At 54.0% G+C, this 25113-nt stretch overlaps 1 protein-coding gene across 1 annotated transcript in view; it reads right to left on the bottom strand.

Annotated features, from left to right (window-relative positions):
* Positions 1 to 25113, bottom strand: part of pola1 (polymerase (DNA directed), alpha 1) — a 114596-nt gene that overhangs the window by 56346 nt on the left and 33137 nt on the right. Inside the window, exons 27-28 of the mRNA XM_084450827.1 lie at positions 12901 to 12933; positions 12677 to 12769 (exon numbers count right to left, since the gene is read on the bottom strand). Of these exons, the coding sequence (XP_084306953.1) occupies positions 12677 to 12769; positions 12901 to 12933 (126 nt within the window). The remainder of the gene's footprint in view (positions 1 to 12676; positions 12770 to 12900; positions 12934 to 25113) is intronic.

The raw sequence follows: 25113 nt of genomic DNA, 5'->3' as shown, positions 1-25113 counted from the left end.
CCAACCCTCTACCCATCCCTCTCCAGCCCTCTAACCCCTCCATCTCTCACTCCAACCCTCTACACCTTCCTCTGTCCCTCTCCAACCCCCACCCCTCCCTCTCCAACCCTCTACCCCTCCCTCTCTACCTCTCCAGCCCTCTACACATTCCTCTCTCTCTCTCCAGCCCTCTACCCCTCCCTCTCTCTCTCTCCAACCCTCTACCCCTCCCTCTCCAACCCTCTACCCCTCCCTCTCCAGCCCTCTACCCCTCTCTCTCCCTCTCCAGCCCTCTACCCATTCCTCTCTCTCTCCAGCCCTCTACCCCTCCCTCTCTCTCCAACCCTCTACCCCTCCCTCTCTCCCTCTCCAGCCCTCTACCCCTCCCTCTCTCTCCAACCCTCTACCCCTCCCTCTCTCTCCAGACCTCTACCCCTCCCTCCCTCTCTCTCCAACCCTCTACCCCTCCCTCTCTCACCCTCTACCCCTCCCTCTCCAGCCCTCTACCCCTCCCTCTCTCTCCAACCCTCTACCCCTCCCTCTCTCTCTCCAGCCCTCTACCCCTCCCTCTCTCCCTCTCCAACCCTCTACCCCTCCCTCTCCAACCCTCTACCCCTCCCTAACCCTCAACCCCTCCCTCTCTCTCCAACCCTCTACCCATCCCTCTCTCCTTCTCCAACCCTCTACCCCTCCATCTCCAACCCTCTACCCATCCCTCTCCAGCCCTCTACCCCTCCATCTCTCACTCCAACCCTCTACACCTTCCTCTGTCCCTCTCCAACCCCCACCCCTCCCTCTCCAACCCTCTACCCCTCCCTCTCTCCCTCTCCAGCCCTCTACACATTCCTCTCTCTCTCTCCAGCCCTCTACCCCTCCCTCTCTCTCTCTCCAACCCTCTACCCCTCCCTCTCCAACCCTCTACCCCTCCCTCTCCAGCCCTCTACCCCTCTCTCTCCCTCTCCAGCCCTCTACCCATTCCTCTCTCTCTCCAGCCCTCTACCCCTCCCTCTCTCTCCAACCCTCTACCCCTCCCTCTCTCCCTCTCCAGCCCTCTACCCCTCCCTCTCTCTCTCCAACCCTCTACCCCTCCCTCTCTCTCCAGACCTCTACCCCTCCCTCCCTCTCTCTCTCCAACCCTCTACCCCTCCCTCTCTCACCCTCTACCCCTCCCTCTCCAGCCCTCTACCCCTCCCTCTCTCTCCAACCCTCTACCCCTCCCTCTCTCTCCAGCCCTCTACCCCTCCCTCTCTCCCTCTCCAACCCTCTACCCCTCCCTCTCCAACCCTCTACCCCTCCCTAACCCTCAACCCCTCCCTCTCTCTCCAACCCTCTACCCATCCCTCTCTCCTTCTCCAACTCTCTACCCCTCCCTCTCCAACCCTCTACCCATCCCTCTCCCGCCCTCTACCCCTCCCTCTCTCACTCCAACCATCTACACCTTCCTCTGTCCCTCTCCAACCCTCTACCCCTCCCTCTCTCCCTCTCCAGCCCTCTACACATTCCTCTCTCTCTCTCCAGCCCTCTACCCCTCCCTCTCTCTCTCTCCAACCCTCTACCCCTCCCTCTACAACCCTCTACCCCTCCCTCTCCAGCCCTCTACCCCTCCCTCTCTCTCTCTCTCCAACCCTCTACCCCTCCCTCTCTCTCTCTCTCTCTCTCCAGCACTCTTCCCCTCCCTCTCTCTCTCTCTCCAACCCTCTACCCCTCCCTCTCTCCGTCTCCAACCCTCTACCCCTCCCTCTCTCCCTCTCCAACCCTCTACCCCTCCCTCTCTCCCTCTCCAGCCCTCTACCCATCCCTCTCTCCAACCCTCTACCCCTCCCTCTCCAACCCTCTACTCATCCCTCTCTCCCTCCCCAGCCCTCTACCCATCCCTCTCTCCCTCTCCAGCCCTCTACCCCTCCCTCTCCAACCCTCTACCCCTCCCTCTCTCCCTCTCCAGCCCTCTACCTATTCCTCTCTCTCTCTCCAGCCCTCTACCCCTCCCTCTCTCTCCAACCCTCTACCCCTCCCTCTCTCCCTCTCCAGCCCTCTACCCCTCCCTCTCTCTCTCTCTCCAACCCTCTACCCCTCCCTCTCTCTCCAGACCTCTACCCCTCCCTCTCTCCAGACCTCTACCCCTCCCTCTCTCTCTCCAACCCTCTACCCCTCCCTCTCTCACCCTCTACCCCTCCCTCTCTCCCTCTCCAGCCCTCTACCCCTCCCTCTCTCTCCAACCCTCTACCCCTCCCTCTCTCTCCAGCCCTCTACCCCCCCCTCTCTCCCTCTCCAACCCTTTACCCCTCCCTCTCCAACCCTCTACCCCTCCCTAACCCTCTACCCCTCCCTCTCTCTCCAACCCTCTACCCCTCCCTCTCTCTCCAGCCCTCTACCCATCCCTCTCTCCTTCTCCAACCCTCTACCCCTCCCTCTCCAACCCTCTACCCATCCCTCTCCCGCCCTCTACCCCTCCCGCTCTCACTCCAACCATCTTCACCTTCCTCTGTCCCTCTCCAACCCTCTACCCCTCCCTCTCTCCCTCTCCAGCCCTCTACACATTCCTCTCTCCCTCTCCAGCCCTCTACCCCTCCCTCTCTCTCTCAACCCTCTACCCCTCCCTCTCTCTCTCTCTCTCTCTCTCTAGCACTCTACACCTCCCTCTCTCTCTCCAAACCTCTACCACTCCCTCTCTCCCTCTCCAACCCTCTACCCCTCCCTCTCCCCCTCTCCAACCCTCTACCCCTCCCTCTCTCCCTCTCCAGCCCTCTACCCCTCCCTCTCTCTCTCCAGCCCTCTACCCCTCCCTCTCTCTCTCCAGCCCTCTACCCCTCCCTCTCCAACCCTCTACCCATCCCTCTCTCCCTCTCCAGCCCTCTACCCAGCCCTCTTCAGCCCTCTACCCCTCCCTCCCTCTCCAACTCTCTACCCCTTTCTCTCTCCATCTCCAACCCTCCCTCTCTCCCTCTCCAAACTCTACCCCTCCCTCTCCAACCACCTACCCCTCCCTCTCCCTCTCCATCCCTCTACCCCTCCCTCCCTCCCTCCCTAACCCTCTAACCCTCCCTCTCTCCCTCTCCATCCCTCTACCCCTCCCTCTCCCTCTCCAACCCTCTACCCATCCCTCTCTCCCTCTCCAGTCCTCTACCCATCCCTCTCTCCCTCTCCAGCCCTCTACCCCTCCCTCCCTCTCTCACCCTCTACCCCTCCCTCTCTCCCTCTCTCTCCAACCCTCTACCCCTCCCTCTCTCTCTCCAGCCCTCTACCCCCTCCCTCTCTCCCTCTCCAACCCTCTACCCCTCCCTCTCCAACCCTCTACCCCTCCCTAACCCTCTACCCCTCCCTCTCTCTCCAACTCTCTACCCCTCCCTCTCTCTCTCCAGCCCTCTACCCATCCCTCTCTCCAGCCCTCTACCCATCCCTCTCTCCCTCTCCAGCCCTCAACCCCTCCCTCCCTCTCCAACCCTCTACCCCTCCCTCTCCAGCCCTCTACCCCTCCCTCTCTCTCCAACCCTCTACCCCTCCCTCTCTCTCTCCAGCCCTCTACCCCTCCCTCTCTCCCTCTCAAACCCTCTACCCCTCCCTCTCCCTCTCCCTCTCCAACCCTCTACCCCTCCCTAACCCTCAACCCCTCCCTCTCTCTCCAACCCTCTACCCATCCCTCTCTCCTTCTCCAACCCTCTACCCCTCCCTCTCCAACCCTCTACCCATCCCTCTCCCGCCCTCTACCCCTCCCTCTCACTCCAACCCTCTACACCTTCCTCTGTCCCTCTCCAACCCTCTACCCCTCCCTCTCTCCCTCTCCAGCCCTCTACACATTCCTCTCTCTCTCCAGCCCTCTACCCCTCCCTCTCTCTCTCCAACCCTCTACCCCTCCCTCTCTCCCTCTCCAGCCCTCTACCCATCCCACTCTCCAACTCTCTACCCCTCCCTCTCCAACCCTCTACTCATCCCTCTCTCCCTCCCCAGCCCTCCACCCATCCCTCTCTCCCTCTCCAGCCCTCTACCCCTCCCTCTCCAACCCTCTACCCCTCCCTCTCTCCCTCTCCAGCCCTCTACCTATTCCTCTCTCTCTCCAGCCCTCTACCCCTCCCTCTCTCTCCAACCCTCTACCCCTCCCTCTCTCTCCAGCCCTCTACCCCTCCCTCTCTCTCCAACCCTCTACCCCTCCCTCTCTCTCCAACCCTCTACCCCTCCCTCTCTCCCTCTCCAGCCCTCTACCCCTCCCTCTCTCTCTCTCTCCAACCCTCTACCCCTCCCTCTCTCTACAGACCTCTACCCCTCCCTCTATCTCTCCAACCCTCTACCCCTCCCTCCCTCTCCCTCTCCAGCCCTCTACCCCTCCCTCTCTCTCCAACCCTCTACCCCTCCCTCTCTCTCTCCAGCCCTCTACCCCTCCCTCTCTCCCTCTCCAACCCTCTACCCCTCCCTCTCCAACCCTCTACCCCTCCCTAACCCTCTACCCCTCCCTCTCTCTCCAACCCTCTACCCCTCCCTCTCTCTCTCCAGCCCTCTACCCATCCCTCTCTCCTTCTCCAACCCTCTACCCCTCCCTCTCCAACCCTCTACCCATCCCTCTCCCGCCCTCTACCCCTCCCTCTCTCACTCCAACCATCTTCACCTTCCTCTGTCCCTCTCCAACCCTCTACCCCTCCCTCTCTCCCTCTCCAGCCCTCTACACATTCCTCTCTCTCTCCAGCCCTCTACCCCTCCCTCTCTCTCTCTCTAGCACTCTACACCTCCCTCTCTCTCTCTCTCTCTCCAGCCCTCTACCCCTCCCTCTCCAACCCTCTACCCCTCCCTCTCTCCCGCTCCAGCCCTCAACCCCTCCCTCTCTCTCTCTCTCCAACCCTCTACCCCTCCCCCTCTCTCTCCAGCCCTCTACCCCTCCCTCTCCAACCCTCTACCCATCCCTCTCTCCCTCTCCAGCCCTCTACCCATCCCTCTCTCCCTCTCCAGCCCTCTACCCCCCCTCTCCAACCCTCTACCCCTCCCTCTCTCCCTCTCCAGCCCTCTACCCATTCCTCTCTCTCTCTCTCCAGCCCTCTACCCCTCCCTCTCTCTCCAACCCTCTACCCCTCCCTCTCTCCCTCTCCAGCCCTCTACCCCTCCCTCCCTCTCTCTCCAGACCTCTACCCCTGCCTCTCTCTCCAGACCTCTACCCCTCCCTCTCTCTCTCTCCAACCCTCTACCCCTCCCTCTCCAGCCCTCTACCCCTCCCTCTCTCTCCAACCCTCTACCCCTCCCTCTCTCTCTCCAGCCCTCTACCCCTCCCTCTCTCCCTCTCCAACCCTCTACACCTCCCTCTCTCCAACCCTCTACCCCTCCCTCTCTCTCTCCAGCCCTCTACCCATCCCTCTCTCCTTCTCCAACCCTCTACCCCTCCCTCTCCAACCCTCTACCCATCCCTCTCCCGCCCTCTACCCCTCCCTCTCTCACTCCAACCATCTACACCTTCCTCTGTCCCTCTCCAACCCTCTACCCCTCCCTCTCTCCCTCTCCAGCCCTCTACCCCTCCCTCTCTCTCCAACCCTCTACCCCTCCCTCTCTCTCTCTCTAGCACTCTACACCTCCCTCTCTCTCTCCAAACCTCTACCACTCCCTCTCTCTCTCCAACCCTCTACCCCTCCCTCTCCAACCCTCTACCCATCCCTCTCCCGCCCTCTACCCCTCCCTCTCTCACTCCAACCATCTACACCTTCCTCTGTCCCTCTCCAACCCTCTACCCCTCCCTCTCTCCCTCTCCAGCCCTCTACCCCTCCCTCTCTCTCTCTCTAGCACTCTACACCTCCCTCTCTCTCTCCAAACCTCTACCACTCCCTCTCCAACCCTCTACCCCTCCCTCTCTCCCTCTCCAAACCTCTACCCCTCCCTCTCTCCCTCTCCAACCCTCTACACCTCCCTCTCTCCAACCCTCTACCCCTCCCTCTCTCTCTCCAGCCCTCTACCCATCCCTCTCTCCTTCTCCAACCCTCTACCCCTCCCTCTCCAACCCTCTACCCATCCCTCTCCCGCCCTCTACCCCTCCCTCTCTCACTCCAACCATCTACACCTTCCTCTGTCCCTCTCCAACCCTCTACCCCTCCCTCTCTCCCTCTCCAGCCCTCTACCCCTCCCTCTCTCTCTCCAACCCTCTACCCCTCCCTCTCTCTCTCTCTAGCACTCTACACCTCCCTCTCTCTCTCCAAACCTCTACCACTCCCTCTCCCTCTCCAACCCTCTACCCCTCCCTCTCCAACCCTCTACCCATCCCTCTCCCGCCCTCTACCCCTCCCTCTCTCACTCCAACCATCTACACCTTCCTCTGTCCCTCTCCAACCCTCTACCCCTCCCTCTCTCCCTCTCCAGCCCTCTACCCCTCCCTCTCTCTCTCTCTAGCACTCTACACCTCCCTCTCTCTCTCCAAACCTCTACCACTCCCTCTCCAACCCTCTACCCCTCCCTCTCTCCCTCTCCAAACCTCTACCCCTCCCTCTCTCCCTCTCCAGCCCTCTACCCCTCCCTCTCTCTCTCTCCAACCCTCTACCCCTCCCTCTCTCTCCAGCCCTCTACCCCTCCCTCTCCAACCCTCTACCCATCCCTCTCTCCCTATCCAGCCCTCTACCCATCCCTCTCTCTCTCCAGCCCTCTACCCCTGCCTCCCTCTCCAACTCTCTACCCCTTTCTCTCTCCCTCTCCATCCCTCCCTCTCTCCCTTTCCAAACTCTACCCCTCCCTCTCCAACCACCTACCCCTCCCTCTCTCCCTCTCCAACCCTCTACCCCTCCCTCTCTCGCTCTCCAGCCCTCTACCCACCCCTCTCCCTCTCCAACCCTCTACCCCTCCCTCTCTCCCTCTCCAACCCTCTACCCCTCCCTCCCTCTCTACCCCTCCCTCTCTCCCTCTCCAACCCTCTACCCATCCCTCTCTCCCTCTCCAACCCTCTACCCATCCCTCTCTCCTTCTCCAACCCTCTACCCCTCCCTCTCCAACCCTCAACCCATCCCTCTCTCCTCTCCAACCCTCTACCCATCCCTCTCTCCTTCTCCAACCCTCTACCCCTCCCTCTCCAGCCCTCTACCCCTCCCTCTCTCTCTCTCCAAGCCTCTTCCCCTCCCTCTCTCTCTCTCCAGCACTCTACCCCTCCCTCTCTCTCTCCAACCCTCTACCCATCCCTCTCTCCTTCTCCAACCCTCTACCCCTCCCTCTCCAACCCTCTACCCATCCCTCTCTCCCTCTCCAACCCTCTACCCATCCCTCTCTCCTTCTCCAACCCTCTACCCCTCCCTCTCCAACCCTCTACCCATCCCTCTCCAGCCCTCTACCCCTCCCTCTCTCACTCCAACCCTCTATACCTTCCTCTGTCCCTCTTCAACCCTCTACCCCTCCCTCTCCAACCCTCTACCCCTCCCTCTCTACCTCTCCAGCCCTCTACCCATTCCTCTCTCTCTCTCCAGCCCTCTACCCCTCCCTCTCTCCAACCCTCTACCCCTCCCTCTCTCCAACCCTCTACCCCTCCCTCTCCAGCCCTATACCCCTCCCTCTCTCTCCCTCTCCAACCCTCTACCCCTCCCTAACCCTCTACCCCTCCCTCTCTCCAACCCTCTACCCATCCCTCTCTCCTTCTCCAACCCTCTACCCCTCCCTCTACCCATCCCATCCCTCTCCCGCCCTCTACCCCTCCCTCTCTCACTCCAACCCTCTACACCTTCCTCTGTCCCTCTCCAACCCTCTACCCCTCCCTCTCTCCCTCTCCAGCTCTCTACACATTCCTCTCTCTCTCTCCAGCTCTCTACCCCTCCCTCTCTCTCTCTCCAACCCTCTACCCCTCCCTCTCCAACCCTCTACCCCTCCCTCTCCCTCTCCAGCCCTCTACCCCTCCCTCTCCCTCTCCAGCCCTCTACCCCTCCCTCTCTCTCTCTCCATCCCTCTACCCCTCCCTCTCTCTCTCCAGCACTCTACCCCTCCCTCTCTCTCTCCAACCCTCTACCCATCCCTCTCTCCTTCTCCAACCCTCTACCCCTCCCTCTCCAACCCTCTACCCATCCCTCTCTCCCTCTCCAACCCTCTACCCATCCCTCTCTCCTTCTCCAACCCTCTACCCCTCCCTCTCCAACCCTCTACCCATCCCTCTCCAGCCCTCTACCCCTCCCTCTCTCCAACCCTCTACCCATCCCTCTCTCCTTCTCCAACCCTCTACCCCTCCCTCTACCCATCCCATCCCTCTCCCGCCCTCTACCCCTCCCTCTCTCACTCCAACCCTCTACACCTTCCTCTGTCCCTCTCCAACCCTCTACCCCTCCCTCTCTCCCTCTCCAGCTCTCTACACATTCCTCTCTCTCTCTCCAGCTCTCTACCCCTCCCTCTCTCTCTCTCCAACCCTCTACCCCTCCCTCTCCAACCCTCTACCCCTCCCTCTCCCTCTCCAGCCCTCTACCCCTCCCTCTCCCTCTCCAGCCCTCTACCCCTCCCTCTCTCTCTCTCCATCCCTCTACCCCTCCCTCTCTCTCTCCAGCACTCTACCCCTCCCTCTCTCTCTCCAACCCTCTACCCATCCCTCTCTCCTTCTCCAACCCTCTACCCCTCCCTCTCCAACCCTCTACCCATCCCTCTCTCCCTCTCCAACCCTCTACCCATCCCTCTCTCCTTCTCCAACCCTCTACCCCTCCCTCTCCAACCCTCTACCCATCCCTCTCCAGCCCTCTACCCCTCCCTCTCTCACTCCAACCCTCTATACCTTCCTCTGTCCCTCTCCAACCCTCTACCCCTCCCTCTCCAACCCTCTACCCCTCCCTCTCTACCTCTCCAGCCCTCTACCCATTCCTCTCTCTCTCTCTCCAACCCTCTACCCCTCCCTCTCTCTCCAGACCTCTACCCCTCCCTCTCTCCAGCCCTCTACCCCTCCCTCTCTCCAACCCTCTACCCCTCCCTCTCCAGCCCTATACCCCTCCCTCTCTCTCTCTCTCCAACCCTCTACCCCTCCCTCTCTCTCCAGACCTCTACCCCTCCCTCTCTCCAACCCTCTACCCCTCCCTCTCTCACCCTCTACCCCTCCCTCTCTCCCTCTCCAGCCCTCTACCCCTCCCTCTCTCTCCAACCCTCTACCCCTCCCTCTCTCTCTCCAGCCCTCTACCCCTCCCTCTCTCCCTCTCCAACCCTCTACCCCTCCCTCTCCCTCTCCAACCCTCTACCCCTCCCTAACCCTCTACCCCTCCCTCTCTCTCCAACCCTCTACCCATCCCTCGCTCCTTCCCCAACCCTCTACCCCTCCCTCTCCAACCCTCTACCCATCCCATCCCTCTCCCGCCCTCTACCCCTCCCTCTCTCACTCCAACCCTCTACACCTTCCTCTGTCCCTCTCCAACCCTCTACCCCTCCCTCTCTCCCTCTCCAGCTCTCTACACATTCCTCTCTCTCTCCAGCTCTCTACCCCTCACTCTCTCTCTCTCCAACCCTCTACCCCTCCCTCTCCAACCCTCTACCCCTCCCTCTCCCTCTCCAGCCCTCTACCCCTCCCTCTCTCTCTCTCCAACCCTCTACCCCTCCCTCTCTCTCTCTCCAGCACTCTACCCCTCCCTCTCTCTCTCCAACCCTCTACCACTCCCTCTCTCCCTCTCCAACACTCTACCCCTCCCTCTCTCCCTCTCCAACCCTCTACCCCTCCCTCTCTCCCTCTCCAGCCCTCTACCCCTCCCTCTCTCCCTCTCCAGCCCTCTACCCCTCCCTCTCTCCCTCTCCAGCCCTCTACCCCTCCCTCTCCAACCCTCTACCCATCCCTCTCTCCCTCTCCAGCCCTCTACCCATCCCTCTCCAGCCCTCTACCCCTCCCTCTCTCTCTCTCCAACCCTCTACCCCTCCCTCTCTCTCCAGACCTCTACCCCTCCCTCTCTCTCCAACCCTCTACCCCTCCCTCTCTCACCCTCTACCCCTCCCTCTCTCCCTCTCCAGCCCTCTACCCCTCCCTCTCTCTCCAACCCTCTACCCCTCCCTCTCTCTCCAGCCCTCTACCCCTCCCTCTCTCCCTCTCCAACCCTCTACCCCTCCCTAACCCTCTACCCCTCCCTCTCTCTCCAACCCTCTACCTCTCCCTCTCTAGCCCTCTACCCATCCCTCTCTCCTTCTCCAACTCTCTACCCATCCCTCTCCCGCCCTCTACCCCTCCCTCCAACCCTCTACACCTTCCTCTGTCCCTCTCCAACCCTCTACCCCTCCATCTCTCCCTCTCCAGCCCTCTACACATTCCTTTCTCTCTCTCCAACCCTCTACCCCTCCCTCTCCAACCCTCTACCCCTCCCTCTCTCCCTCTCCAGCCCTCTACCCCTCCCTCTCTCCAGCCCTCTACCCCTCCCTCTCTCTAGCACTCTACCCCTCCCTTTCTCTCCAGCCCTCTACCCCTCCCTCTCTCTCTAACCCTCTACCCCTCCCTCTCCAACCCTCTACCCCTCCCTCTCACTCTCCAGCCCTCTACCCCTCCCTCTCTCTCTCTCTCTCCATCCCTCTACCCCTCCCTCTCTCTCTCCAGCACTCTACCCCTCCCTCTCTCTCTCCAACCCTCTACCCATCCCTCTCTCCTTCTCCAACCCTCTACCCCTCCCTCTCCAACCCTCTACCCATCCCTCTCTCCCTCTCCAACCCTCTACCCATCCCTCTCTCCTTCTCCAACCCTCTACCCCTCCCTCTCCAACCCTCTACCCATCCCTCTCCAGCCCTCTACCCCTCCCTCTCTCACTCCAACCCTCTATACCTTCCTCTGTCCCTCTCCAACCCTCTACCCCTCCCTCTCCAACCCTCTACCCCTCCCTCTCTACCTCTCCAGCCCTCTACCCATTCCTCTCTCTCTCTCTCCAACCCTCTACCCCTCCCTCTCTCTCCAGACCTCTACCCCTCCCTCTCTCCAGCCCTCTACCCCTCCCTCTCTCCAACCCTCTACCCCTCCCTCTCCAGCCCTATACCCCTCCCTCTCTCTCTCTCTCCAACCCTCTACCCCTCCCTCTCTCTCCAGACCTCTACCCCTCCCTCTCTCCAACCCTCTACCCCTCCCTCTCTCACCCTCTACCCCTCCCTCTCTCCCTCTCCAGCCCTCTACCCCTCCCTCTCTCTCCAACCCTCTACCCCTCCCTCTCTCTCTCCAGCCCTCTACCCCTCCCTCTCTCCCTCTCCAACCCTCTACCCCTCCCTCTCCCTCTCCAACCCTCTACCCCTCCCTAACCCTCTACCCCTCCCTCTCTCTCCAACCCTCTACCCATCCCTCGCTCCTTCCCCAACCCTCTACCCCTCCCTCTCCAACCCTCTACCCATCCCATCCCTCTCCCGCCCTCTACCCCTCCCTCTCTCACTCCAACCCTCTACACCTTCCTCTGTCCCTCTCCAACCCTCTACCCCTCCCTCTCTCCCTCTCCAGCTCTCTACACATTCCTCTCTCTCTCCAGCTCTCTACCCCTCACTCTCTCTCTCCAACCCTCTACCCCTCCCTCTCCAACCCTCTACCCCTCCCTCTCCCTCTCCAGCCCTCTACCCCTACCTCTCTCTCTCTCCAACCCTCTACCCCTCCCTCTCTCTCTCTCCAGCACTCTACCCCTCCCTCTCTCTCTCCAACCCTCTACCACTCCCTCTCTCCCTCTCCAACCCTCTACCCCTCCCTCTCTCCCTCTCCAACCCTCTACCCCTCCCTCTCTCCCTCTCCAGCCCTCTACCCCTCCCTCTCTCCCTCTCCAGCCCTCTACCCATCCCTCTCTCCCTCTCCAGCCCTCTACCCCTCCCTCTCCAACCCTCTACCCATCCCTCTCTCCCTCTCCAGCCCTCTACCCATCCCTCTCCAGCCCTCTACCCCTCCCTCTCTCTCTCTCTCCAACCCTCTACCCCTCCCTCTCTCTCCAGACCTCTACCCCTCCCTCTCTCTCCAACCCTCTACCCCTCCCTCTCTCACCCTCTACCCCTCCCTCTCTCCCTCTCCAGCCCTCTACCCCTCCCTCTCTCTCCAACCCTCTACCCCTCCCTCTCTCTCCAGCCCTCTACCCCTCCCTCTCTCCCTCTCCAACCCTCTACCCCTCCCTAACCCTCTACCCCTCCCTCTCTCTCCAACCCTCTACCTCTCCCTCTCTAGCCCTCTACCCATCCCTCTCTCCTTCTCCAACCCTCTACCCATCCCTCTCCCGCCCTCTACCCCTCCCTCCAACCCTCTACACCTTCCTCTGTCCCTCTCCAACCCTCTACCCCTCCCTCTCTCCCTCTCCAGCCCTCTACACATTCCTTTCTCTCTCTCCAACCCTCTACCCCTCCCTCTCCAACCCTCTACCCCTCCCTCTCTCCCTCTCCAGCCCTCTACCCCTCCCTCTCTCCAGCCCTCTACCCCTCCCTCTCTCTAGCACTCTACCCCTCCCTTTCTCTCCAGCCCTCTACCCCTCCCTCTCTCTCTCCAAGCCTCTACCCCTCCCTCTCTCCCTCTCCAACCCTCTACCCCTCCCTCTCTCTCCAGCCCTCTACCCCTCCCTCTCTCCAACCCTCTACCCCTTCCTCTCTCCCTCTCCAACCCTGTACCTCTCCCTCTCTCCCTCTCCAACCCTCTACCCCTCCCTCTCCAACCCTCTACCCCTCCCTCTCTCTCCAGCCCTCTACCCCTCCCTCTCTCTCTCTCTTTCCAACCCTCTACCCCTCCCTCTCTCCAACCCTCTCCCCATCCCTCTCTCCCTCTCCAACCCTCTACCCATCCCTCTCTAGTCTCTCCCGCCATCTCCGCAGTTACCTTGTTGCCCAGTTTGTAGACCTCCTCCAGAGAGCTGCTGTTGGTATTGATCATGATGGAGTCCGTGTCTCCATAGATCACTTCCAGGTTCATCTGACGCGGGGTCACAGGAAGTCAGGGGTCACAGGAAGTAGCACACAGCTGTACCTCCTACTCATCCCAGTGCTCCGGACTCATCAATAGATTCATCAATAGATTCACCAAGAGATAAGTCAGTCACTTACTTTCTGAACCATGTCTTTGGTGTGCATCAGAATCTGAGGAGTCACAGAGAACAGACACAATGGAGAAATCATTGAAATTTAATCTCAAACGCACTCATGAACTCTTATGAAAATCTACCAAACAAAAGCAGAATAATTAGCAAGTGTATTCATTGTTGCCCTTGAGGTGTCAGACTGTGTGTGTGTGTATGTGGGGTGAGGCCTAGGTGATCTGCAATTAAATGGAGGATAATTGACTAAGAGGGCTATTAGTCTCCCCCCTGCATGCACACACACACACTCACATTCTCTCACTCTCACGCACACACACGCACACACAAAAGGACTCCTAATGGCCTTTTATCACCTGCAGAGTGAGTGGTGGACATAAGTGAGGGAATGTAAAAACAGACAAAAGGGGGGGGGGGGGGGGGGGGGAGAGAGAGAGAGAGAGAGAGAGAGAGAGAGAGTGGTGAGGTAAGTGTTGGAGTTAAAAAACAGAAGAGGTATTGAGAAATGTGAGGGAGACGCGAGATGATGATCATAGTGGAGGGGACGGAGTGTTTGAGACAATTGAGTTCATTGTGACCATGGTGAGTGTGAATAAGTGTGTGTGTGTGTGTGTGTGTCTGTGTGTGAGTGAGCGTGTGCGTGTGTGTCCGCTGAAGTGGAGGGATCCTAACAGGTGGGGGCCACGGGGTTCAGGGGGCTAATCTGGGGGGGTGAGAGGGATGCAGTGTGACCTGTCGCCACCAGCAATCCGCTCCTAATTCAACCTCCCCTACAGATACATACGAGTCCCCTCACTCACACACACACACACACCGCGTAGACTCCTCCATAGGGACAAGGACATGGCTATTTCAGAGAGTTGGGGGGGGGTGTTCCACTCCCTGAAACCAGAGTGGGACTTAAGCATGCTTTATTAGCTGCTACATACCTCCGTTTGAAGGGGGACACACACACGTGGGAGGGGGGGGGGCAACCACAAGTTTGAGTAATCACAGAACAGCCTACCCCCGTTACTGGCCACAGCCAAGGTCATCTCACACACTCACACACAAGCACGCACCAACGCGTGTACGAAGACAGACAGGCCCAGAATGCTCTCCTGTGAGCGCGGGGGGTTCGCAAGGAGATGCAACCAGAGAGGGAACTACGAAGATAGGAAGGTAGAGAATGAACGAGGGATGAGTGAAGTAGAGAGAAAAGGCGAGGCAAGGTTAAAAACAAAAAAGCGCAAATGTGGGAGAGAGCGAGACTGAGAGAGAGAGAGAATGAGAGAGAGAGAGAGAGAGAGAGAGAGAGAGAGACAGAGACAGAGAGAGAGAGAGAGAGAGACTGAGATAGGGGTAGGCCTATCTTTAGACCTTTGGGACAAATGATAGAGATGGCTGGTTCATAGTCAAGCTATGCTGATGCGGCCGTGAACACGGCACTACGCAAGTGGTTCACTCGCGCGGGGTTTGCTGCCTTGCGTCAGCGCCCCTATTGAAATGGCACTTGCACGTGCATAAAGTTACACATTTCTGCACGACACACGTTGCTACGCAAGGACGCGTCAACGTCACCTTGCGTAGCCTTGTGTAGCTCGCGCTAGCGTAGCTTGCGTTGACTATGAATGGGCCCTTATTGCCAGCTAGCCTTATAAGTAGCAACTCACCTCGGTGCACTGTAATCAGAGTGGCAACATTTATTATCACACATGCTTTCAACGATAACCAGGGAGTTAAGAGGAGGAGACGGAGGGAGGTGGAGGGAAAGAGTGGGAGGGAGAGGAAGAAGAGGAAGGGACAGAGCAGTGGTAGGGAGAGAGAGAGAGGGAGAGAGGTGAGGAGGAGAGAAAGAGGTGAGCATGTGTTGATGTAATTGATGCGTGGACTCATTTAGCCTGGTTGTCCATGCGCTGTCAGTCACAAAAGGATGAGCTGCTTAAGGAATGACCCCTGTGAAAGACAAGTCGCTTGGCCATGACCCTGGAATGTGTGTGTGCATGTGTGCGAGCGTGTGTTGGACAGCTCATCTTTAAACACATACCGACAAACATATATCGACCTATCTAAACAGAACCGTGTGTGTGTGTGTGCGCGCACACGGTGCGTGTCCAGACTGATGCCCCGTGCCACACACCCACGCACGTACATACCGTGCATAACGACCACAAACAACTGAAAAAGCACGGCTGGCCTCAAATTACAGCTACACACACAGGACAGCATACTAACAACTCAGGGCCCTGTTGCTCACTGCTCTCATCTCCCTGACTTCTCTCGTCTCGCCCTTTATCTACCTCCTCTTCCTTGTCTCAGAGCTCACCTCTGTTCTTTAGAACGTCTTTGTTTTGTTTATTGTTGTTTTGGCTTCTTCTTTGGATAACAAAGAAACTTATCTTGATGCCTTCAGTCACTTTGTAATTCTCTAACCAGTGCACCTTCTCCGTTTCACTCTTTCCAACCCAGTATAGTGCTCCCTCCCTCCCTTCCTTCCTTCCTTCCTTCCTTCCTTCCTTCCTTCCTTCCTTCCTTCCTTCCTTCCTTCCTTCCTTCCTTCCTTCCCTCCCTCCCTCCCTCCCTCCCTCCCTCCCTCCCTCCCTCCCTCCCTCCCTCCATCCATCCATCACTCCTGTCAGAGCGGTGTAATTAGACGGGTCAGTGAATTAGCAGCCAGCGCTGACGAGGCTTCCTGTGGAGCAAGGGCCAAGACACACACGCACTTGTTCAGTGTTCTTGTACACACACGTTCGATTGTTTGATTTCATTACCCCCGCCCCAGCGACAGGTAATGAAAGCGATCTCTGCACTCTGACAGAGGCTGAGATAATGGTCGCAGAGGATGTGGTGAAATGTCATGGGCCAATGATGTCCCCAACTCTCTCAGTTATTGCACCACTGCATGCACAGCTACTGGAGGAGATGAGCAGTGACCCCCACAACTCCACAGTGATTAAGGACCTCAAGACTGCTGTATACAACAACTTGAATTCAAGGTATGCTTAGGCCTACTTAATGTGAGTGAGTGTGTGTGTGTGTGTGTGTGTGTGTGTGCTTGGTTGAACTGAATTGCACCCCTTATTTATTCAGGGACGGCAACTGAGGGAAGACAATTGAGCAAGCTCTCCTTTTCAATGCCACCCTGGTTATTTTACACGATAAAATATTAAAGAAAATACATGGTGTGTGTGTATCAGTCTGTCTGTGCATGCATGGTGTGTGTGTCAGTCTGTCTGTCTGTGCATGCATGCGTGTCAGTCTGTGCATGCATGCATGCATGCATGCGTGTGTGTAACTGTATGCATGCATTTGTATTGTAATGTAATGATATACAAGCTCAATGTAGCATCAGCATTAGATCCTTGTTTCAAGGCCATCCCCTTTTTGTCTGATGAGGCCTATGACGAGGCATTCTCTAGACTGATGACTGAAGCGGCTGGTTTGGAGAAAGCAGAAGCATCTAATGTAAGCTGTAGAAGTATAGAAATAACTTATTGTTCCTGTAAACAGTATTTTAATATAAATTGATTTTCCAAATGATTCTGGCTTACGGAAATCAAGACCAAGTGAAAAATGAAACAATCAAATTAGCCCACATACAAAACCGCGAAAAATTTCATCATCAGTCGATATGAAACCTAATCTGTCATTTGTCAAAATGCTTAAAAGTGGGCGTAGGGTAAGCCAGTTCTCAAATTGCTTACATTGGAATTCCCATTGACATTTTAACATTGGGACGGTTTATCAAATCAAAACTTGTCATGACTGTCCCGTCATTCACATCACCTGTCAATCACATTACCCACTTTCGCTATCTAGCTACTGGCAGCATCAATGAACATGCAAAACGGAGATCTTGAGTATTTGTTGAAAGTTGATTCCAAAATGAAGTGGATTAAACGAGTTTGGGTTACAATATAAGTTAGGTCTTTTGTGATAAATTACCAGTTGTTGTGCATTTTGCTTTACCTAGATTTAATCAGCACTCGAGAGCGTAAACTTTGCTTCCTGGAGCGGTGGGCTAATAGGCCTAGTAGCCTAATAGCCTAAACACTGATTCGTGAAGTAGGGTAGTAGGCTATTGAGTGCTGTGCCCTAAGGGGGTGTATTTTATCGTCCTGTCATTCCTCTTCGTGGTGCTTGGCCATTGTTGTCATATAATGACTCTGTAGTTTATTTAGTGTGTCCTTAAAAGCTTGGTTGTTTCGGCCTAAATATTGCCCTCTTATTTGCCTTTGTTGATGTGTTAAAAAAACATCAGTAGCCTGGCCTACTGTAGTTTTCCTGTATGTTTTTACATAAAAATGCCACTGCTCAGCGCCCTTCTGGTGCCGTGAACCTCCCATCAGGGCATGCTTTGAAAGCGCACCCCCCCCAAAAAATTGCATGCTTCGTTGGTCCTGGCTTACCCGGTTCTAGGAGCCACCAGATGCCACTTGGAACCAAGGAGAGAGAGGAATTTGGTGAAGCTCGGGGGGAGTCGAATCAACTGTCACTAAAAATCGTTGTTTACACAAAGTTCTATTGATTCAATTAGATTCAACACTTCACCGTAGCCTACCAGTAACTTACTGGATCCACATCAAAAAGCAATGAAATGCCGCTGACATCGTAAAAGCGATTTTTTTCTGAAATGCATGTCATAATGATCCAATGACATGTTCCTTTGCGTCTACATTAAACTAAGCTTTTCCACGGATTGTACAATTTTTTAATGATTATTTGCGAAGATATTGGGCTTTCTTCCCACGTTTTTTCACGGCACCGGCAGCTGTTTCATATACAAGTTCGCAAAGGATTGTGTGAATTTTCATATACCCTTTGGTTTCAAGTCAGCATCTGAAAACCCTAGTTTTGGAGGGCTGTTTGAACGTCCACTAGCCCTCGATATGCTCCCTAGCCCTAGAAGCTAAAAGAAATGGGACACACTATCCTACGCATGAGCGCGCAAAATGTAGGGGTGGGGCCAAGGGCTAGGGCTAAGGGGGGGTATTGGGATTGGGCCATAGTCTTTATTAGGACCAATGCACATGATGAAGTGTGTGGGAATAGTATAGTCTTCATTAGGACCAATGCACATGATGAAGTGAGTGGGAATAGTAGGCTATAGTCTTCATTAGGACCAATGCACCTGATGAAGTGTGTGGGAATAGTATAGTAGGAGAGGATGAGAGCTCCTATGGTGAGCAGGTTATTATTGTTTATTGTTGTATTGTAATGTGTGTGTTGCTAATAAAAATGTGTTATTTCAAAATGTTTGTTGTGCTCCTAAATTTCTTTCAGTGCTCCTAAATGTTTTCATTTAGAAGCACATGTGCTCCTAGTGAAAAATGTTAGCTTAGAGCCTTGATGGCGCATGCAGGGGAGTATCCCCCTTTGGCTCACCAAGCAAAGCAGTATCTGTGTGTCCAGTGTCCTTTCTGAGAGTTTTCTCAACTGCTGGCGATATTGTTACAGCACAGAGGAGCTGCCTCACATGTACATTAGATAGCTCCTTTTCTTGCAGAAAAATCTTACCATTTCCAAGAAGTGAGAAAGGAGCCATGAAAAGCAGTCATGAAGGGGATCTAATTTCAGGACTAGTTTCATGGACTGGAGTTTACAATGTCCAGACAGGGATTTTTTTCTTCCCCAAAATACCCTGACTTATTGGTCTTTTTTTTTTGCACTTTTCAATGTCTAATGCAAATAAGCTATTTAAGACAAATAATCTATTTGAGACAATCACACCCAAGTGTGTTTTCCTGAGGTATAAGTGATGTCTTGTTTACAGGTAGGCTATGTTTGTAGCCACCATATTTTCACTGGCTGAAGTAAAGAAAACATTTTGTAGTGTCTGAGTTGTACAACTTGTGTTGGTCAATGTTGGTCATTTATGTTCCAATAAAAAGTACATACATGTAACTGCTTTGGAGTTAATTCTTAATGTAAACATTTTTTTTTTTTTTTTATGCAACAGATTAGATCAGCCATTCTCAAACGGTGGTCCGCAGAGCGTCATACAGTGGTACTACTGCCAAATGGGTAGAAAGAATAATAATAAAGTTACGGAATTTACTAAGATAGTTATTTTTATATCTAAATGTACTCAAGAATTCACATATAAATAAATAAACATTAAGTTAAAATGGATAATTTCAATGACCAGTTACGTTTGAATATCATCACGCCAATCACATCTGTTGGTGTTGAGACAAATGTGTTCAAATGTAGCTAGCGAACATTTGCTTGGATGCAAACTGTCATGTTGTTTTTTTTTCTTCTAATGTATTTGCGAAGGCGGTCCTTGGAATTTTTTTAACAATCAAAAGTGGGCCTTAAGTTCAATGATCGAAGGGTCAGTGGTTCGAATCCCAGCTCCGACTGTCCACATGTCGAAGTGTCCTTGAGCAAGACACCTAACCCAAAATTGCTCCCAATGAGCAGGTTAGCACCTTGCATGGCAGCTACCGCCATTGGTGTGTGAATGTGTGTGTGAATGGGTGAATGAGAGGCCATTGTAAAGCGCTTTGAGTGCCGCTAAGGTGGAAAAGCGCTATATAAGTGCAGTCCATTTACCATTTAAGATACAAAAGGTTGAGAACCCCTGGGTTAGATGGTTCCTTGTACCATTTACAGAATTGATTCTCTGATAATCTCTTTCATATTCGAGCAAAATTGGTATTGTAACTAAAATATGCTTAACCGAATGGATATCGAATCGCAAATCAAACTCGAAACCTTGTGAATCGGAATAAAATTGTTTTGAGAAATATGTGGCGATACGCAGCCCTATGGTAGAACATCCGCAGCAGCCTGCTACACACACATCGAAGGACCTGAGCCTCCTGAGGAAGAACAGTCTGCTCTGTCCTGTAGAGGGCCTCAGTGTTGTCAGTCCTGTCTACTTTGCTGTTCAGGTGCACTCCCAGGAACTTGTATCGGTCCACCATCTCAACTTCCTCCCTCTAGATGCTGATGGTGGTTGGAGGCCTCCTGTTCTTTCTTAAGTCCACCACCAGTTTCTTGGTAATGCTGATGTGAGTTGGAGCTGGTTCTCCTCAGACCATTCAACAAATATCTTGACCATGTCCCTGTACTCCTTCTCATTGTCTGCCTTAATGCAGCCCACAAGTCGTCCGAGAACTTCTGGAGGTGGCACACTCCAGAGTTGTGGCTGAAGTCAGAGGTGTAGAGGGTGAACAGGAAAGGTGACAGGACTGTTCCTTGGGGCGCCTGTGTTGCTTATCACCACATGGGACAAGCAGCCCTGCAGACGGACATACTGTGGCCTGCCGGTGAGGTAGTCCGTGATCCAGGCTACCATGTCGTGGTCTATCCGCATTGCTGGGAGCTTCTCCGCGAGCTGGAGGGGAAGGATGGTGTTGAGCACACTGGGAAAGTCAAAGAACATTACTGAACGTCCTGGCCCCTCCAGGTGTGAGTAGGCTCTGAGGAGTAGGTAGATGATAACATTGTCCATGCTGATTTGGGCCTGGTACACAAACTGCAGGGGGTCCAGGAAATCGCTCACCATGGGCATCAGGCGAAAGAACCAGTCTCTCGAATACCTTCATGACATGTGATGTCAGTGCCACTGGCCTGTAGTCATTGAGGACGCTGGGATGAGCTTTTTTGGGCACCGGAACGATGCAGGTCTTCCACAGCTGTGGCACCTTCTTCAGCTCAGGTAAAGGTTGAATAGGTGCTGGGACATGCCAGTCAGCTGTCTTGCACACTCCTTAAGCACCCTGGGGCTAATTATGTCAGTCATTTTTGATTTGTAGCCTTTGGAGTTCGCCCCTTACCTGACTCTCTGAGATGAATGGTCTCAACACTTCTACCTAACACTATCAATGAAATACCAGTTGCAAAGCAATCCTTGGCTGCTTTACTTGTTGTTGTGTAGACCTGTAACCTGGAAGCGGCTCTTCTTCTTTTACACTAGCCTCCAATCTCAGTCAAGACCTCCAAAAGTTCAAGCAGAAGTTTACAATACATATGTACTGCAAGTTAAAATAGTTCTATGCTAAATTATTAATAATACAATCTGATTAATGTCTGATTAAACAAGTTAATGGTGTTTTTGAGGGATTTTGTCTACAGCGTGTATGGATCCATTGAGTGTGTTAGCGGCGATGGGCTTTATGTTGAGTGTGCACCGACAAAACTTTGATATTGGCCGTTGTATATGATAGTAAATAAACTTATAACATGGCTTATAATGATAAATTCCGGACCTGTCCTTTAACTGTTTGATTCTTCTTGTCATTAACTGTTTTTTGTTGAACCGCTTTGGCGATATTTACTGTGTACAGCATGTCATGCCAATAAAGCTATTTCAATTGGATTGAATTAATAACATCCAGTGATACAGAGACAGACGGACAGAAACTGAGGCTGGAACTGGCTATAATGTGGAAGCTGATTCACAAAGAGAGAGAGAGATTGAGAGATAGATAGGGAGAGAGAGATGTGGAGAGAGAGGTGGAGAGAGATGGAGAGAAAGGGATGTAGAAAGGAGGAAGGAAAGACAAAATATACTGTATGTAGAAGACTCTGCTCGTCTCTTCACCCAAGACCTCAAAGAGTGATTTGCCCCCCCCCCCCCCCCACCCAGAGCAGTTGAACGCAGGCATGTTAAGCCCCCCAGCGGCACATGGGACCCCAGTAAAAGAGAGAAGGGCTCCAGTGACGATTGTTTTGAAAAGCACCCAGCAGAAGCATTTTGAGGATGACAGTCCTCCGCCTGAAATAGTACCAGACGAACACGACTGTCAAGAGAGCACACACGCGTGCACACACACATGGCAGATGCCATAGCTATGCTCTCATGGCTGTTCTATGGAGGCTAAATCTGCAGTTAAGTCCTGGTCTGATTTAATACAACCGCCTCAGATCAAGAGAGCGGCAACCATCCGCAACCTTCACTACTCCAACCAGGTTCCACTACTCCAACCAGGTTCCACTGCTCCAACCAGGTTCCACTACTCCAACCAGGTTCCACTACTCCAACCAGGTTCCACTGCTCCAACCTCCAACCAGGTTCCACTACTCCAACCTCCAACCAGGTTCCACTACTCCAACCTCCAACCAGGTTCCACTACTCCAACCTCCAACCAGGTTCCACTACTCCAACCATGTTCCACTACTCCAACCTCCAACCAGGTTCCACTACTCCAACCTCCAACCAGGTTCCACTACTCCAAACAGGTTCCACTACTCCAACCTCCAACCAGGTTCCACTGCTCCAACCTCCAACCAGGTTCCACTGCTCCAACCTCCAACCAGGTTCCACTACTCCAACCAGGTTCCACTGCTCCAACCTCCAACCAGGTTCCACTACTCCAACCTCCAACCAGGTTCCACTACTCCAACCAGGTTCCACTACTCCAACCTCCAACCAGGCTCCACTACTCCAACCTCCAACCAGGTTCCACTACTCCAACCTCCAACCAGGTTTCTCTTCAGAGATTGTTATCTCAATGACTAACCTGGCTATTGACTAAATGACTCGCAGGTGGTCCTCAAAATAGCAGTAGACCAAACAAGCAATTACATCACAATCCAATAAATGACATGACATCAAGGGACAAACAGAAGTCTCTGATACTACAACCTAGCTTAAGGTTTTAATTGCTTTTTTAACATGTCGTACCTAGGGATGAGACGGTATACCGTAAAACCGTGAACCGCGGTATAAAATGTCCACGGTATTAGAGCCGTGACATTCCCTGTGTTTACGGTATTACGTTTACAGTATTACACAATAATGCGTTGCTGAAACTTCACATTTCAAGTTGCTTGCAACAGTTAATTTTGTAATTTAATTAAGTTTGCTATTAATATATAATATATAGTAAATACTTGTTTTGTTGTGTGTTGGGGAGGTGAAATGCCATATACCGTGAAATGCCGTATACCGTGAAATACCGTAAACCATACCGTGTAACTAGATACCGTACCATAATGCAAAAATCCATACCGTCTCATCCCTAGTCGTACCGCAAACTGTCGCAGACAAGAGTTCTATTTTCCCGCACCCTCCACTACGGTCAATCTTGACACTGCACTTGGTAGTGTTTCTATGGTAACTGCGCCTGCGTAGTTTGTTTACATTCTGTGCAGCAGATGTTCCAGAAACCAATCATATAGTGTGACAATCTATGGCGCTGTCTGTGAACATCAGGAAATTCAAGAAGTGCAAGACATTTTTTTTGTCTCCAGCGTGTTGTACAACACTTGACTCTCAAACTATAAATTGGCCTTTAAACTTTACACAGCCTTGATAGAACCATGGCTCAACTCTCCAAACAACTACAACCCTTGGCTAACCCTAATATAACCCTAGTTCAACCCTAGAGCAATAGGTTGACTCACTGTACAGTGTACAATGAGATCATAGCACTAGAATAGCCCTCTCTGCGGCTATTTGTTAAATCCAGTGAATATCGAGAGTTAATCCCACTCTTAATGGGAACAGGGGTGTGTGCAACTATGCTGGCTATAACTTCCCTCAACACACACACACACACACACACACACACACACACACACACACACAAACACACAAACACACAAACACAGACACACAGACACACAGACACACCCCAGGGGAGAATGATAGAGTGGGACTAAGGATTGAGATAGGTACACCTAAATCTCTGATTCCAGGAAGTTTAAAAATGACTAGTGGTTCTTCAGCAACTGTGACCACATCACCAGAGTGAGGGAGACAGGAGGGGAGGGGGGGTTATAACCCTCCAGGATTAACCCCATGACCACCCCTTGCCCCCCCTGGCACCCAGCATCTGCCCCCCTCATAAACATCATCTACAATCTGGTGTCAGACTGTTTTTAAACACAAGGACACAGACTCAATTACAGGATAATGACTTCTGAGTGTGCCCTACAACCCCTGAAATCTGTCTCTCACACACACACACGCACACAACAAGCGCACGCACGCACGCACGCACACACCTGCCGAAGGGTGTCAGAGTGCTGGCTGGCGGGGAGGTAGCGGGGGTCAGAGGTCAAACTAACCAGCGTTCCGGAACAATCAGCAGCTCCCACTGAGTCACTCGATTAGCACAACATGTGCTCAAAGTCGCGCAAACACACACACACACAGAAGTGAACTACACACACTTAGCCCTAATCCTCTCTCTACACGAGTGCTGACCCATTCAAACCACTGTCCGTACCACCACTGTATGATCTGAATGTGTTCATATGCATGTGTAGTGTGCGTACCCTTACCAACACCCCCATACAGGCCTATGGCCTCCATACAAAGGACACAAAAATAAAACTGTGGGGGGGGGGGGGGGGGGGGGGCATCATAGGGCATGTAATCCTAAACCTCCACCTTTCCCTTAATACCCCCATCCAATTTAATACCCCCGGTCGCATGCCAGGGCAGAGCAGGGACACAACAAATGTTTCCCCACAAAGAGCAGAGTTCAGCTAGTAACTGCCCCTCTCTCTCTCTCACACACACACACATACCTGCCCCTCTCTCCCTCGCACGCACACGCACGCACACACACACAGACAAACACACAAACACACAGACTTGGCTGATAACTGGGGGCTTTCCTCTCCTAACTTGGCAAATCATATCAGCAGAGCCCCAGCCAAGGGCCTGTCAGCCCCCTCTAATCCCAGGCATCGTAACCCTGTCCTGCGCTAAGAAATCACCATAGGCCCTGGACTGACCCTCTGTCCCAGAAAGGGGTTAGCCCCCCCCCCCCCAGCTTTGACAAGGGTGAGAGAAAGATGAGCCCCCCCCCAAAGGCACCAGACTTTTTTATATTGCCACCCTGAGCCCAACCAAAGCATTCTGTGATGGCGGTGTCTATGTTGCATTTATAAATAAATACCGCCACTAAATCAGATTATAAATGGCGAGGGGCAAATGTGACGATTAACACGATGAGGCGGGAGGGGGGGGGGGGGCAGTAGCACGCTGCAGCTATGTGATTTCATCAGTATAAATACACTGCAAATCACACCACTAACACCAGCTGACCTTATTGGCTTTCTGTGGTTGGGAACTACTCGGAACTACTTGGCTTCCAGCTGATGGAAATTGATGTCAGGGAATAGCCCATAGCAATCTACATCAGCTAAGCATGCAGTAATCCTAGCGTAGCGATGCTGACTAATTGCTGAGTTGAGTAGCGCTCTTGGCTGGCACAGATGCCGGCCCCTCTGCCAGAGAGAGTGGCAGGTGAGACGTCGCTGGGCCCGGGCCCAGCCC

This window comes from Borostomias antarcticus (assembly GCF_949987555.1).
Source record: "Borostomias antarcticus genome assembly, chromosome: 2".
Taxonomy (NCBI): Eukaryota; Metazoa; Chordata; class Actinopteri; order Stomiiformes; family Stomiidae; genus Borostomias; species Borostomias antarcticus.
This window is presented reverse-complemented; position numbering and strand designations above follow the sequence as displayed.